The sequence below is a fragment of the Musca vetustissima genome, unplaced genomic scaffold (assembly GCF_032173495.1).
Source record: "Musca vetustissima isolate MV318-11 ecotype Yass unplaced genomic scaffold, APGP_CSIRO_Mvet_v1 utg7710, whole genome shotgun sequence".
NCBI lineage: Eukaryota > Metazoa > Arthropoda > Insecta > Diptera > Muscidae > Musca > Musca vetustissima.
The window spans coordinates 23134-35833 of NW_026881710.1; the positions used below are offsets into that span (position 1 = coordinate 23134).

At 35.9% G+C, this 12700-nt stretch overlaps 2 protein-coding genes across 2 annotated transcripts; one reads left to right on the forward strand and one right to left on the reverse strand.

The window, feature by feature from the left end:
- The first annotated feature begins 4805 nt into the window (after window positions 1-4805).
- On the forward strand, window positions 4806-5785 carry LOC133327685 (antigen 5 like allergen Cul n 1-like). The gene is made up of 3 exons (XM_061536244.1): window positions 4806-4976; window positions 5041-5435; window positions 5504-5785. Exons 1-3 carry the CDS (start codon window positions 4806-4808, stop codon window positions 5754-5756), a joined length of 819 nt encoding a protein of 272 aa, XP_061392228.1. The 3' UTR covers window positions 5757-5785.
- A 5606-nt stretch (window positions 5786-11391) lies between these two features.
- Window positions 11392-12292, reverse strand: LOC133327686 (antigen 5 like allergen Cul n 1-like). The gene is made up of 3 exons (XM_061536246.1): window positions 12173-12292; window positions 11713-12107; window positions 11392-11644 (listed from the first exon to the last, which is right to left on the reverse strand). Exons 1-3 carry the CDS (start codon window positions 12290-12292, stop codon window positions 11392-11394), a joined length of 768 nt encoding a protein of 255 aa, XP_061392230.1.
- Window positions 12293-12700: the final 408 nt, after the last annotated feature.

The following is a 12700-nucleotide window of genomic DNA, read 5'->3' on the forward strand; positions in this document are numbered from 1 at the left end:
TTTTCATGGAAGTTGTGTAGGGTATCATATGGTCGGCCCCGTCCGACTTTATTGCTCCGCTCACTGGTTTTTATATAGTCGACTTATAAAGGCTTCGCCTCATTTTCGGTATTTTTAAGGTTTAGTTGGATTTTCCAACCAAAGGACTGAGAATTAACATTCCGGGATTTTTGAAGAGCGATTTTTCAATTGAAGTGGCTGTAATTCTGGATTATTATGACCATGATTTGAACATTTTTCGGTTTTTTTTTAAGATTTTAGCTACATTTCAAAACCAACGGTTCTTGCAGGTCTCTTCTTATTTTCGGTATTTTTAAAATGTGAACCGTATTCTTCGACCAAAGTGGCTGTAATTTGGAATTCAGGAATTTTGGAAAGTTATAAACATCTCTGCAGAAAATGTTCGATATAGGGACACGTTTTGGTATAAAACCCTTTGAAGTGGCTATAATGTGACATTTCGTGAGGGAGGGGGAGAAGCGTTTTAAGGATCCGGAATTTTCAATATTTTTTAAAGGTTTTAGGCGAAGACGATGTAAGTTTGTGTCAGGGTTCATGGAGGATGTATAATATATTTGAAAAGCATTTCCGGTATAGGTCCATGTTTTAGCATAGCGCCCATATAAAGATCCCGCATAATTTTCGGTATGTTGTACAATACAATGCTATACAATATCATAGTCCCCATATAAAGCCCCGACCGATTTTAGGAAAAGTCCGGTGGTATAGAAATTAATAGCGTTTTTACATATTTCTTGATGAGCCGAATAATTACAAGTCATAGTTGTCAAATCAGGGCTATATGGCGGATGACACATAAATTACAGGTTTTGGTCGGTAAGAAATTCACTGATGTGTGAAAGCTCGTATTGGCATGGTGTACAATAATTAGTCTTCTTAGAAATTCGTTTTTTCGAATTTGAATTTCCCCGAAGACTCCAGACAAAGCAATTGCGATATATCACTCGGAATTAACCATCCTATGTTGTTAAAGGAGGAAAGTCACCACATGAACGTTTTGGCGAAAAAACAGGCGACATTTGGCTTTGAAGTGTTCCACGAACAACTTTCGTTGAATTTTGTTTTTCTCCTTCGAAGACCAACACGGTTGATTGCTGTTTTGTTTCGAAGTAACGAACATTGATTAATGATTCTTGTCCTGTGACTATCCCATAAACATTTTTTAAAGTACCCCAATCGTATTTATATATAAAATAGTGGTTATATGGGGACTACGCCTAAAAGGGGCAAATATTAATAATTTTTGATAAGGAGATTTTTTACCATATACGACTACAAAATACCAAATTACAGTGAATTCGGTTGGAAAACGCGTTCAATAACCCCCTTATATAGGGGCTACCTGAAAAAATGGACATATATTTATAATTTTTAGTGGAGAGATTCGCTGACCAATAAGAATTAAAAGTACTAAATTACAGTCAACTCAGTCGAAAAATACGCTCAAAACCCCCAAAATATTGAAATTTACTTTTATATATGGACTACCAGAAAAAGCGGACCTGTATTTATAATTTTTAGTGGGGAAATTTGCTACCCAATAAGAACACAATGTCCCAAATTTCAGCGAATTCAGTTGAAAAACAACCTTATGAACCCCAAAACCCCGAAAATTGTGGGGGTATCCTTATATGGGAGCTATGTCTAAACGGTGACCGATATAGCCCATTTCCGAACTTGATCTGTCTGCAGACAAAAGTCGACTCTATGCAAAATCTTGGCGATCCATCTCAATTCGTTTATAGGCTATAGTGATTACTACAGACGGACATGCTTAGATCGTCATAGAATGTAATGCTGATCAAGAATATATATACTTTATAGGGTTGGAAATGATTATTTCGATGAGTTACAAACGGAAAAAAACAAAATTAATATACCCTCCATACTATGGTGGAGGGTATAAAAATATCTGGCTTCAATTCACCATCTGAGATATTTTTTCGCATCGAAATATAACCGGCATCAGTTCAACAATATGAAGTATTTTTATATCGATATGGATTTTAATGAAGCACCATACTGCCAATATTTGTCCGATTGATGTATGCGAAGTTTTGTTGGAATCGGTTCAGATTTAGTTATAGCACCTGATTTTATGTAAATGAAGCACTACACTGTCAATGTACGTCCGATTGAGACAAAATTTTGTTTTGATGTTTACATCTGTAAAGTTTTGTGGAAATAGGTTTAGATTTTAATATAGCTCACGTATATACTTTAGTCCTATTTTATGTAAATGGTGCATAGTAGATCCTGTTCTATATGCACGTTATTTTGTTGTTAAAATCGGTTTAGATGCAGATATAGCTGCCACTTACAAATGGAAAAGCATATGTGCGTTAAATTTACATTAAATGTTGCATAGCGTATTGGATTGAAGTCTCCCAATATATTTTGCTCCCACATATATTTTGTCATCCGATTTCAAATAACTAGAGTTTGTACCAAATAACTACAGTTTGTCCGTTTTGGACGAACGAAGTGCACAACGTACCAAATGGAACCTAGAATAAGGTGTACTGGATTTTGTGTCGAGATATATTTTGTATAGCGCGCATCTCTTGTATGTACCCAAAGTGGTGAAGGGTATCATATAGTCGGCCCTGTCCGACCTTTGAAAATTTTTTATTGGTTTCGTATAGAAACATTTCGGAGCCTCAGTTCGCCCACTGTATTTTTTCCGTACAAACAAAAATCTGGAACCTCAGTTTACCTGAGTCACTTTACCCCAGTCCTCACTTTGTCCACACGAAACGAGATAGACACATGGTTCCTTTTGAGAATATGCATAGAATCACTTTCTGAGTCGATTTATGCATGTCCGTCCGTCTGTCTGTCCATGTTAAATTGTAAACAAAGTACAGTTCCCATTTATGATCCGAATTGGATGAAATTTGGCACAGCTCACTTGTTTGGCCCAAGGACGAACCCTATTGAAATCGTTTCAGATTTAGATATAGCTCCCATATATATTCTCGTCCGATTTTTTGCAAATGGTGCACCAAAGTCCCTATATATCATTCGATTTGCACGAAATTTGGCACAGCGTAATGACTTAGGTATAGATTGGTGTGCGTTAAGTTTTATGAAAATCGGTTCAGATTTAGATATAGCTCTCATATATATTTTTGTCCGATTTTTAATAAATGGTGCACCAAAGTCCCTATATGTTTTTATATAATAAAGAACTCAAAATGTGGCCGAATGCACAAAACATAAAAAAATAAGTGTAACCTAACATGTGACAAGTGTCGATGAAATCTGTTTACATTTAGATATTTTGCTTTAAATTAATTTACAAAATTTTGTCCTAGTGTAAGAAGCAACTCTATATCTGACCAACATTTATAGATTGCAGAAAGACCTGTTTAATTTCATATTAATGGTCCTTCAAAAATGCGACGTCTGTTAGGCTTCCATCTGTTGAATATACCCGAAGTGGTGAAGGGTATCATATAGTCGGCCCGTCTGACTTTACTACTTTCCTTACTGGTTTGAATATTAAAAAGTTATAGCCTGAAAAAATTGGATGTTATTTAGTATTTTCGACTATTATTGGGCAGAAAATCTTTCCACCAAAAACTATCAATGTTGACTTAAGTTTCTGGGTAGGCTCCTAAAAACGGTACCTTCTTCTTATTCTGTATTTGGGACACGTTTTTCAACCGAATGAACAAAAATCTTGTATATAATAGTATTATATTTGGTTTAAAATCTCTCTAAGAACATTTTCAAAATTTGTCCTCGTAACTCCCATACAAAGGCAACCTCATTTTAATTTATTTCGGAATAAATGGTGGATACGCAGGTTCTTCTCTTGGCTTTCCTTTTCATTGCAAAAACTTCGATCATTAAGCTCGACTCGAAAGAGTATAAATAATCACTTAGTAATTACTTTCAAATGATGACTGTCCTTACAAGGCAAAATTTAAATAACAAAAATTAATTCAAGCCGAACTTTGGTCCTCGGAGCAACACAAATGTTGCCAGACCACTTAACGTTCTGAGCCATCAAAACACTTCCAAAACGGTTGCGCAAAAACATGTGTATACCATGGAAGCAATTGTAGTTGTGTGGATTAATTATCCCTCGCTACAACAAGAATTTGCTTTGAAAAGGACTGTTTCTACAATGAAGACAAATGTCGAACTTTGACAAATTTGAATTTAATTCGCATATGCAAGTTTCGCATCAGGGCGGAATAAATACAAGTTATCAACTTACGACATTTGTAAAGCCATATAGCCCATTATGCCTGATGAGCCGCTTAACCAACGGGGAAACGCGTCGCATAATGGTGGATACGAAGGATCTTCTTCTGGCTTTCCTTTTCACTGCAAAAACTTCGATCATTAAGTCGATTCGAAAGAGTATAAATAATCACTTAGTTATTAAATAAAATCGGTAAGTATGAATATATCTTTAATTTGTCTTCTATATTCTCCCTGCAACACGGACCATGCTATCTATAAACGTTATTTTTTCTTAAACTTAACACAGATGTTTTTCTAAATAATATTCAAAACAAATTTTATTTTAAATATGCCAAACATAAACTGAGTAAATATTTTGTTCGCGAAATAGAAAATCTGTCAAAAGAAAAACTTCTTCACAAACATTGCAAAACTTATTATTAGCGTGATGACATACAAACGCACGTAATAAAATAAATAAATAAACAAATATTATCGAATAATCGGAAAAACAGTTGCATTTCATTATTATGATAAAAGTTTGAGACAAAATAGGAATTTCAAATTCAAGACTTGATATAAATAACATGGGGCATTGCTGCATTCAACAGTACTACAGTGCTAGCAATCTAGGAAACATGAATCCCATGAAAATAGTTCTTTTGGTGGCCACCTTAATTGGCTTGAGTGTAGCCACGGATTATTGCAATAAAGATTTATGTTCGTATGGTACACACGTTGCCTGTGGACATAATGGAGTAAGTTGGAATTTAAATAAATTTGTATTACACCCCATTTTAATTCACCTCCCAAAAATTGTAGCAATTCGACAAAACCTGTCCCAGTGATGCTGCCCTAGTCAACATAGATCAGACCTTACAAAATCGTATTGTGGCGGCCTTCAACGAGAAACGCAACTTCATTGCTGGTGGTGGTGATCCTCAACATTATCCCGCCTGTCGTATGGCCACAATGGAATGGGACGACGAATTAGCTAAATTGGCTGAGTTGAATGTTAAACAATGTCGCATGAATCATGATGATTGTCATAATACCCTAAGCTTCCCTGTGTCAGGACAAAATCTTGCCTGGATGACATACTTCGATACACCTAATATTCAACGATTCATTGATGGTTCCATTCAAATGTGGTACAATGAATTGAAGGATAGCAGCATGAAATACATTCGTAGCTATCAGCGACACGAACAGAATGCGTGAGTATTATACCGATTTATATTGGGGGGTCTGAGAATTGAACAATTTGATATTTCGGTTGTTATAGGGTTATTGGCCACTTTACCGCCATGGTGGCTGATCGTAACTATCGCCTTGGCTGTGCTGCTGCCACCTACACCGAGTCGGGTAAAGACTATTCTTCTTTCCTGTTTGCCTGCAACTTTGCCTTCACAAATGTTCTGAAACAACCCATTTACACTGATTGTGCCAAACCTGCCATGGATTGTCAAACTGGTGTCAATCCTAAATATCCTAATTTGTGTTCAACTTCGGAAAAGTATAAGGTTACATTCTTCTAATTTGCGGAAATTTTTATAAATAAAAAAAACTGAATTTTAATTTTGTTGTTTGAATCAATTATCACTTCGTGGGGTTTTAAGGTTCGTCTTTTCAATATAGGTGACATTAATTTGATAGTTTGAGTGCTCAGAGAACAGAACAGAGAACTTAACGATTCATCAACGCCCAGACGAAACGGCTGAAGCTAGAATCTTGAAATTTTAGGTGAGGGTCACTCTTGGCCCAATTATGTCAGATAAGGCTGGATTTTTGGAACGGTGCGAACCGGTAGAGCTAGAATTCTTAAATTTAAAATGAGGATCACTGATGAAGTGTAGAATAGGCGTAGAAAAGGATTTTTTGGAAATTTAATCTATAAGTATCCGAAAAGTACTAAAATGTACTAAATTTCGTACAATTTCGTAGCATGTGAAAACTTGAACTTGAAATGCGAATTAGGGTTGAGAAATAGGGTCGATATAAAGAGATGGTTTTCAAAGTGTGTACTCATGTGTACGAAAAGTTCTGTATGGTACTATATTTGGTACAAATTTAGAGGTACAAATCGAGCTGGAATTCTGAAAATTGGAGTTAGGGTCACTGTAGGATTGGACCATCAAATAAATTTGGAAATTCGTACAAATGTGTACTAAATTGTTCCAAATTTGGATTTAGATGAACCGATAGAGCTGCAATCTTGACACTAAATTTGGTACAATTTGGATTAGGTTGAACCGATAGAGCTGGAATGCTGACATTGGGTAACAAATTTGGATTTCGGTTGAACCTACGTTTGAAATGTGGATTTTTTTCGAAATAAGCTAGATTTTCCAGCAGAGGCGACGGTACTAACCAATGAACGTGATGAGCTCCGTCGTACGACCCCTGAAGACCGATTGAAGTAATACATAATTGTCAACAGAAGAAGTAAATTGTGGGTAACGGTTAAGTCACTTTCGAATCCTGGCAGCCGTCCTGTCATCATGGACGACGACGTGACTGTGACAGACCGGAAGAGGTGCGCGGGTTATTTTAACCGGCAATTCTTTGAGCAATCCGATCCGAGGAGGTACCACTACAATATACGAAGGAGGAGGAAGAGCGTTTGGCTCGGAAGGAATATCTATGATAATGTTTTTTTTTTCTCATTTAGTCTAACTTCGTGGGATTTTAAGGTTCTAGCCACGTTTTCAATAGAGGTGGCAGGAATATAAGAGATTAAGTTCAGAGGACAGAATAACATACAAAACGTCGCGCCCTGTTTTAAATATTTTGAAGGTGGGTAATTTTTTTTGGTATGACTCTCATATAAAAGTTGGCTCTGATGGTATTTTCTTATTTAATTTTCAGAGATATTTTACATTCATATATAAAAAATTAGTCCTGCGCAAAAATATATACATATTTCTACATAGCTCCAATATAAATTTATCTTCCGATTTTTTTATTGGGTTCTCAATGTGAAGCTCCCTATTGATTTAAAGGAGGCTCCAACCGCTTTATAGACTTCTAAAATTTTACAAATCGGTTCAGGTATAACGTTCGCTTGATAACTATTTTCCGTATTTTCTAACAGAAATGTCTGTTTTTTGGAATATCGAGTTCATGGAGGTTGAAATACATTTTCAAATAATGTAGGTCCAACATATCCCCGATCTATTTAAAATAGTTTTTAAGGTTACATTACTACAACATATAGGATGTTCGGTCTTGCAAATGGGATATATCGGTCCACGTTCTGACATTGACATTCATTTTGCAACATAATTGACTATAATTTTAAATTCTGGGGTTTTAGACGCTGATATACAAATATCTATTCAGACCTATATATAGGTATTTGTTTTGACATATCGCTTTTAGAAATGTCCCTCCCTTTCTGGGGTATTTAGAAGGTTTTAGCCTCATTTTCTCAGCAAAGCAACAGTAATTTGTCATTCCTGATCCATGAAGGGTGAAAATATATGTGCCGAAATATCCCGAAACCTTTTTAGTATTTTAAAAGTCTTAGTGGATTTTTTACCAAATCAGCTGTATTTTGGCATTGCTGATTTTTAGAGAGTAAAAAATATCTTTGCAGAAATTTCCGATATGGCTAGTCTTCATATAAAGTTCTCGCCCCATTTTCGATAATTTTAATGTTTTAATCGCATTTCCCGATAAAAGTGGCTGTAATTTGGTATTTCAAACAAGTGGCGAATAAGAAACTTCTTCAATATAAATGCATTTTTGAAGAGCCTCTGTATAATGAATCTATATATTTTGAAGTTATTTGAATTACCTATTCCGAAATCTGTCATTCCTTTGCCAACATCTCGATTTTTTTACTGGAGACCCCATATAGCGGTACTTCCTTTTTTGGACACGTTTTTCAACGCAATTGGCTATAATAAGGGAATTTGAGTCCTCATTCTGAAATTTTCAACCGCTTAATTTTGAGGTTCATTGAAAGTCCTCCCAGTTTTTATACCCTTCACCTCACTGTGGTACAGGGTATTATGTCTTTGTGTATATGTTTGTAACAGGCAAATCGAGATAGACCCATGGTTCCTTTTGAGAATATGCATAGAATCACTTTCTGAGTCGATTTATGCATGTCCGTCTGCCGGCCGTCTGTACGTGCGTCTGTCCGTCCGTCCATGTATTTTTGTTAACAACCTGTACGCATTTATGTTCCGATTTGGATGAAATTTGGCACAGGTCACTTAATTGGCCCAAGGACGAACCCTATTGAAATTGGAGAAAATCGGTCCATTTAGGCATGGCTCCCATATAAGGGTAGCCCCCAATTTTCGGTATTTAGAGGTTATTTAGCGCGTTTTTAACTGAATTCGCTGAAATTTAATATTTTGAGTTCTTATTGGGTAGCAAATCTCCCTACTAAAAATTGTAAATATAGATCCACTTTTTCGGATAGTCCCCATATAAGGGTACCCCCCAATTTTCGGTATTTTGGGGTTATTTAGCGCGCTTTTTAACTGAATTCGCTGAAATTTGGTACTTTGAGTTCTTATTGGGTAGCAAATCTCCCTACTAAAAATTATAAATATAGGTCAATTTTTTCGGATAGACCCCATATAAGGGTACCCCCATTTTGTGATATTTTGGGGGCTTTGATCACATTTTTCTACCGAATTCGTTGAAATTCGGTACTTTGAGTTCTTATTGGTAAGGGTACCCCCCAATTTTCGGTATTTTAGGGTTCTTGAGCGCGGTTTTCAACGGAATTCGCTGAAATTTGGTACATTGGGTTCTTATTGGGTACCAAATTTCCCCACTAAAAATTATATATATATTTCACTTTTCTGGTAGCCCCCATATAAGATTACCTCCCAATTTCCAGTTTTTGGAAGTTTTGATCGGATTTTTCCACCTAATTGGCTGGAATTCAGTAATTTGAGTTCTTATTGGGTAGCAAATCTCTTCACAAAAAATTATAAATATAGGTCAATTTTTTCGGGTAGCCCCCATATCAGGGTACCCCCAATTTTCGATATTTTGAGGTTCTTGAGCGCGTTTTTCAACCGAATTCGCTGAAATTTGGTATTTTGTAGTCGTATATGGTAACAAATCTCCCTACCAAAAATTATTAATATTCAGCGCTTTTTAGGGGTAGTCCCCATATAACCCCCATGATCCGATATGGATGAAAATTGGCACAGTTCATTTGTTTGGCCCAAGGACGAACCCTACTGAAATTGGGAAAAATCGGTTCAGATTTAGATATAGCTCCCATATATATTTTCGCCTGATTTAATGGAAACGGTCCCTATATATCTTTCGATTTGCACGAAATTTAGTACAGGCTAATCAATTAGGCCTAGAATGATATCTGCCAAGTTTCGTGAAAATCGGTCCAGATTTAGATATAGCTCCCATATATAGTTTCGTCCGATTTCATGTAAATGGTGCCCCAAAGTCCCTATATATCTTTTGATTTGCACGAAATTCTGCATAACGTACTGAATTAAGCCTACAGTGATGTCTGCCAAGTTTCGAGAAAATCGGCCCTGATTTAGATATAGCTCCCATATATAGTTTCGTCCGATTTTATGTAAATGGTGCCCCAAAGTCCCTATATATCTTTCGATTTGCACGAAATTTGGTACAGCCTATTCATTTGGGTCTAGAATGATGTCTGGCAAGTTTCGTGAAAATCGGTCCAGATTTAGATATAGCTCCCATATATAGTTTCGTCCGATTTCATGTAAATGGTGCACCAAAGTCCACATATATCTTTCAATTTGCACGAAATTTGGCGTACTGAATTTAGTACAGAATGATGTGTGCCAAGTTTTTGTGAAAATCGGTTGACATTTAGATAGAGCTTCCATATATTATAGATTGATTTTAAGAAATTGACGCACCAAGGGACCAATATATGGCTGATAGGAACAAAACTTACTGAAATTAGTGTAACCTAACCTGTGATTAGTTTCGTTGAAATCGGTCCATATTTGGATATAGCTTCCATATATATTTTCACCCGATTTTAAGTAAATTGGGCATCAAATTCCTCATGTTAGTCAGATTGGCATCAAATTTTGCACAACGTACAAAATTGAGCATAGAATTACGTAGTTGCGTTTTCTAGAAGTACAGACATAGCCCAACGGATGACCTATTGATATTTTTTTGAAGTCGATTTACATACTTTTGTCCCATTGTAACAAACGAATGACATGTTTATGGATAGATCTAAGTCGATTCACATTTAGATAAATATCACATATTTTATTTCATCCAATTTCATGTTATTAGCCCTGTTTAATATACTCATAGTGGTGAAGGGTATCATATAGTCGGCCCCGTCCGACTTTACTACTTTCCTTACTGGTTTTATATTAAAATAGTTATCCGATTTGTTCCGTGTGTTGCGGTTGGGTAGTCGTTACGGGGAATAGTCAATTTTTACCCTTCAAAGACTATTTAGACATCTGTTGTAAGCATTCCGCCTTCTAAAGATATTGTGATAAAAAAACTCAAACATGATGATAATGAAATATATCTGCAGACATTTAGGCATATCCTCAATATAGTGATACCTCCTGAAGGAAAGAATTGAGATAAACAATTAAAATATTTGGTTCAAAATTGGCATATACCGGCCATTAATTAGGAATAGGCCTCATATAATGATATCCCCAAATATTCACTATTTCCTACACTATGTAATCAATATTGGTCCCCCTTTAGGCATAGCCTCATATAACTTTGTAATCTAAATTACAGTAGTTTGAGGATTTTATACTCAACCATGCGTTATCATTATCAGTCCACTTTTTGGATCTTACAGATTTTAGGAAAAATCCCCATTAAAAATTGCTGAAGTGTGTATTTGATGTACATAATGGTTTACATAAATCGGTTTGTAGAATTATCGGTATATGCCCACTTTTTTGTATGTTCCCTATATTTTCATTGCATGTATCTGTCAGTATAACTATGGTGGAGGGTATCCCAAGTTCTCTTTCTACCAAAAATGTTCAATATTAATTCACTTTTATTATAGCTCCCATTTATCCGAAATTTCGAATCTTTGGAGGGTGAGTCAAGTTTTTCAACCAATTTTATACTAAGGATTCTCATTAGGTAGAAAAAATACTTAAAATCATTTTCTAATATTATTTATTTATTTATTCAAAATGCCATCAATTAAAAGAATGTGACCTTATACTTCTCCGAAGTTGAACACAAATTAGGATATTTAGGATTGACACCAGTTTGACAATCCATGGCGGGTTGGGCACAGTCAGTATAGATGGGTTGTTTCAAAACATTTGTGAAGGCAAAGTTGCAGGCAAACAGGAACGAAGAATAATCTTTACCCGATTCGGTGTAGGTGGCAGCAGCACAGCCAAGGCGATAGTTACGATCGGCCACCATGGCGGTAAAGTGGCCAATAACCCTATAAAAAAAGAAATATCAAAGTTTTTAATTCTCAGCTCCCCCTTTATAAATCGGTATAATACTCACGCATTCTGTTCGTGTCGCTGATAGCTACGAATGTATTTCATACTGCTATCCTTCAATTCATTGTACCACATTTGAATGGATCCATCAATGAATCGTTGAATATTAGGTGTATCGAAGTATGTCATCCAGGCAAGATTTTGTCCTGACACCGGGAAGCTTAGGGTATTGTGACAATCATCATGATTCATGCGACATTGTTTAACATTCAACTCAGCCAATTTAGCCAATTCTGCATCCCATTCCATTGTGGCCATACGACAGGCGGGATAATGTTGAGGATCACCACCACCGGCAATGAAGTTACGTTTCTCGTTGAAGGCCGTCACAATGCGATTTTGTAAGGTCTGATCAATGTTGACTAGGGCAGCATCACTGGGACAGGTACTGTCGAATTGCTGCAATTTTCAGGAGGAGAATTAAAATATAAATACAACAAATGGTTATTCAGGTTCAAACTTACTCCATTGTGGCCACAGGCAATGTGCGTTCCATACGAACATAAATCTTTATTGCAATAATCCGTGGCTACACTCAAGCCAATTAAAGTGGCCAAAAGTAAAGAAGCTACAACTGACTTCATGATTCTATTAAGTTTTCCCGTTAGATAAACTAGCATGTACTGATGTTCGAAATATCGCGTAGAGGTATTTATATCACAACACCTTGATTCGAAATTTCAATATTATGTTACAAACTTTTTCGTTTATTATTTTCAATATTAAATAATATTTGTTTTAATTATCTCCGAGCGCTTGGGTCTTTATTAATATGTTTGTAGTGTTTATGACGCAGAAAATAGTACCCCAAAGGCTTAGTGTTTTTCTCAAACGACAGATTGTTATTTGCAACAAAATATTTGTACAGTTTTTTTATTTTATGAGCTTAAAATTATTTTCGGAGAAAAGAAACATCTGTTAGTATAAATTATTCTCTAGAAACATATTTTTGGGGTATAAGAGAGCAATACGTACTTAGTCCAGGCGCCACA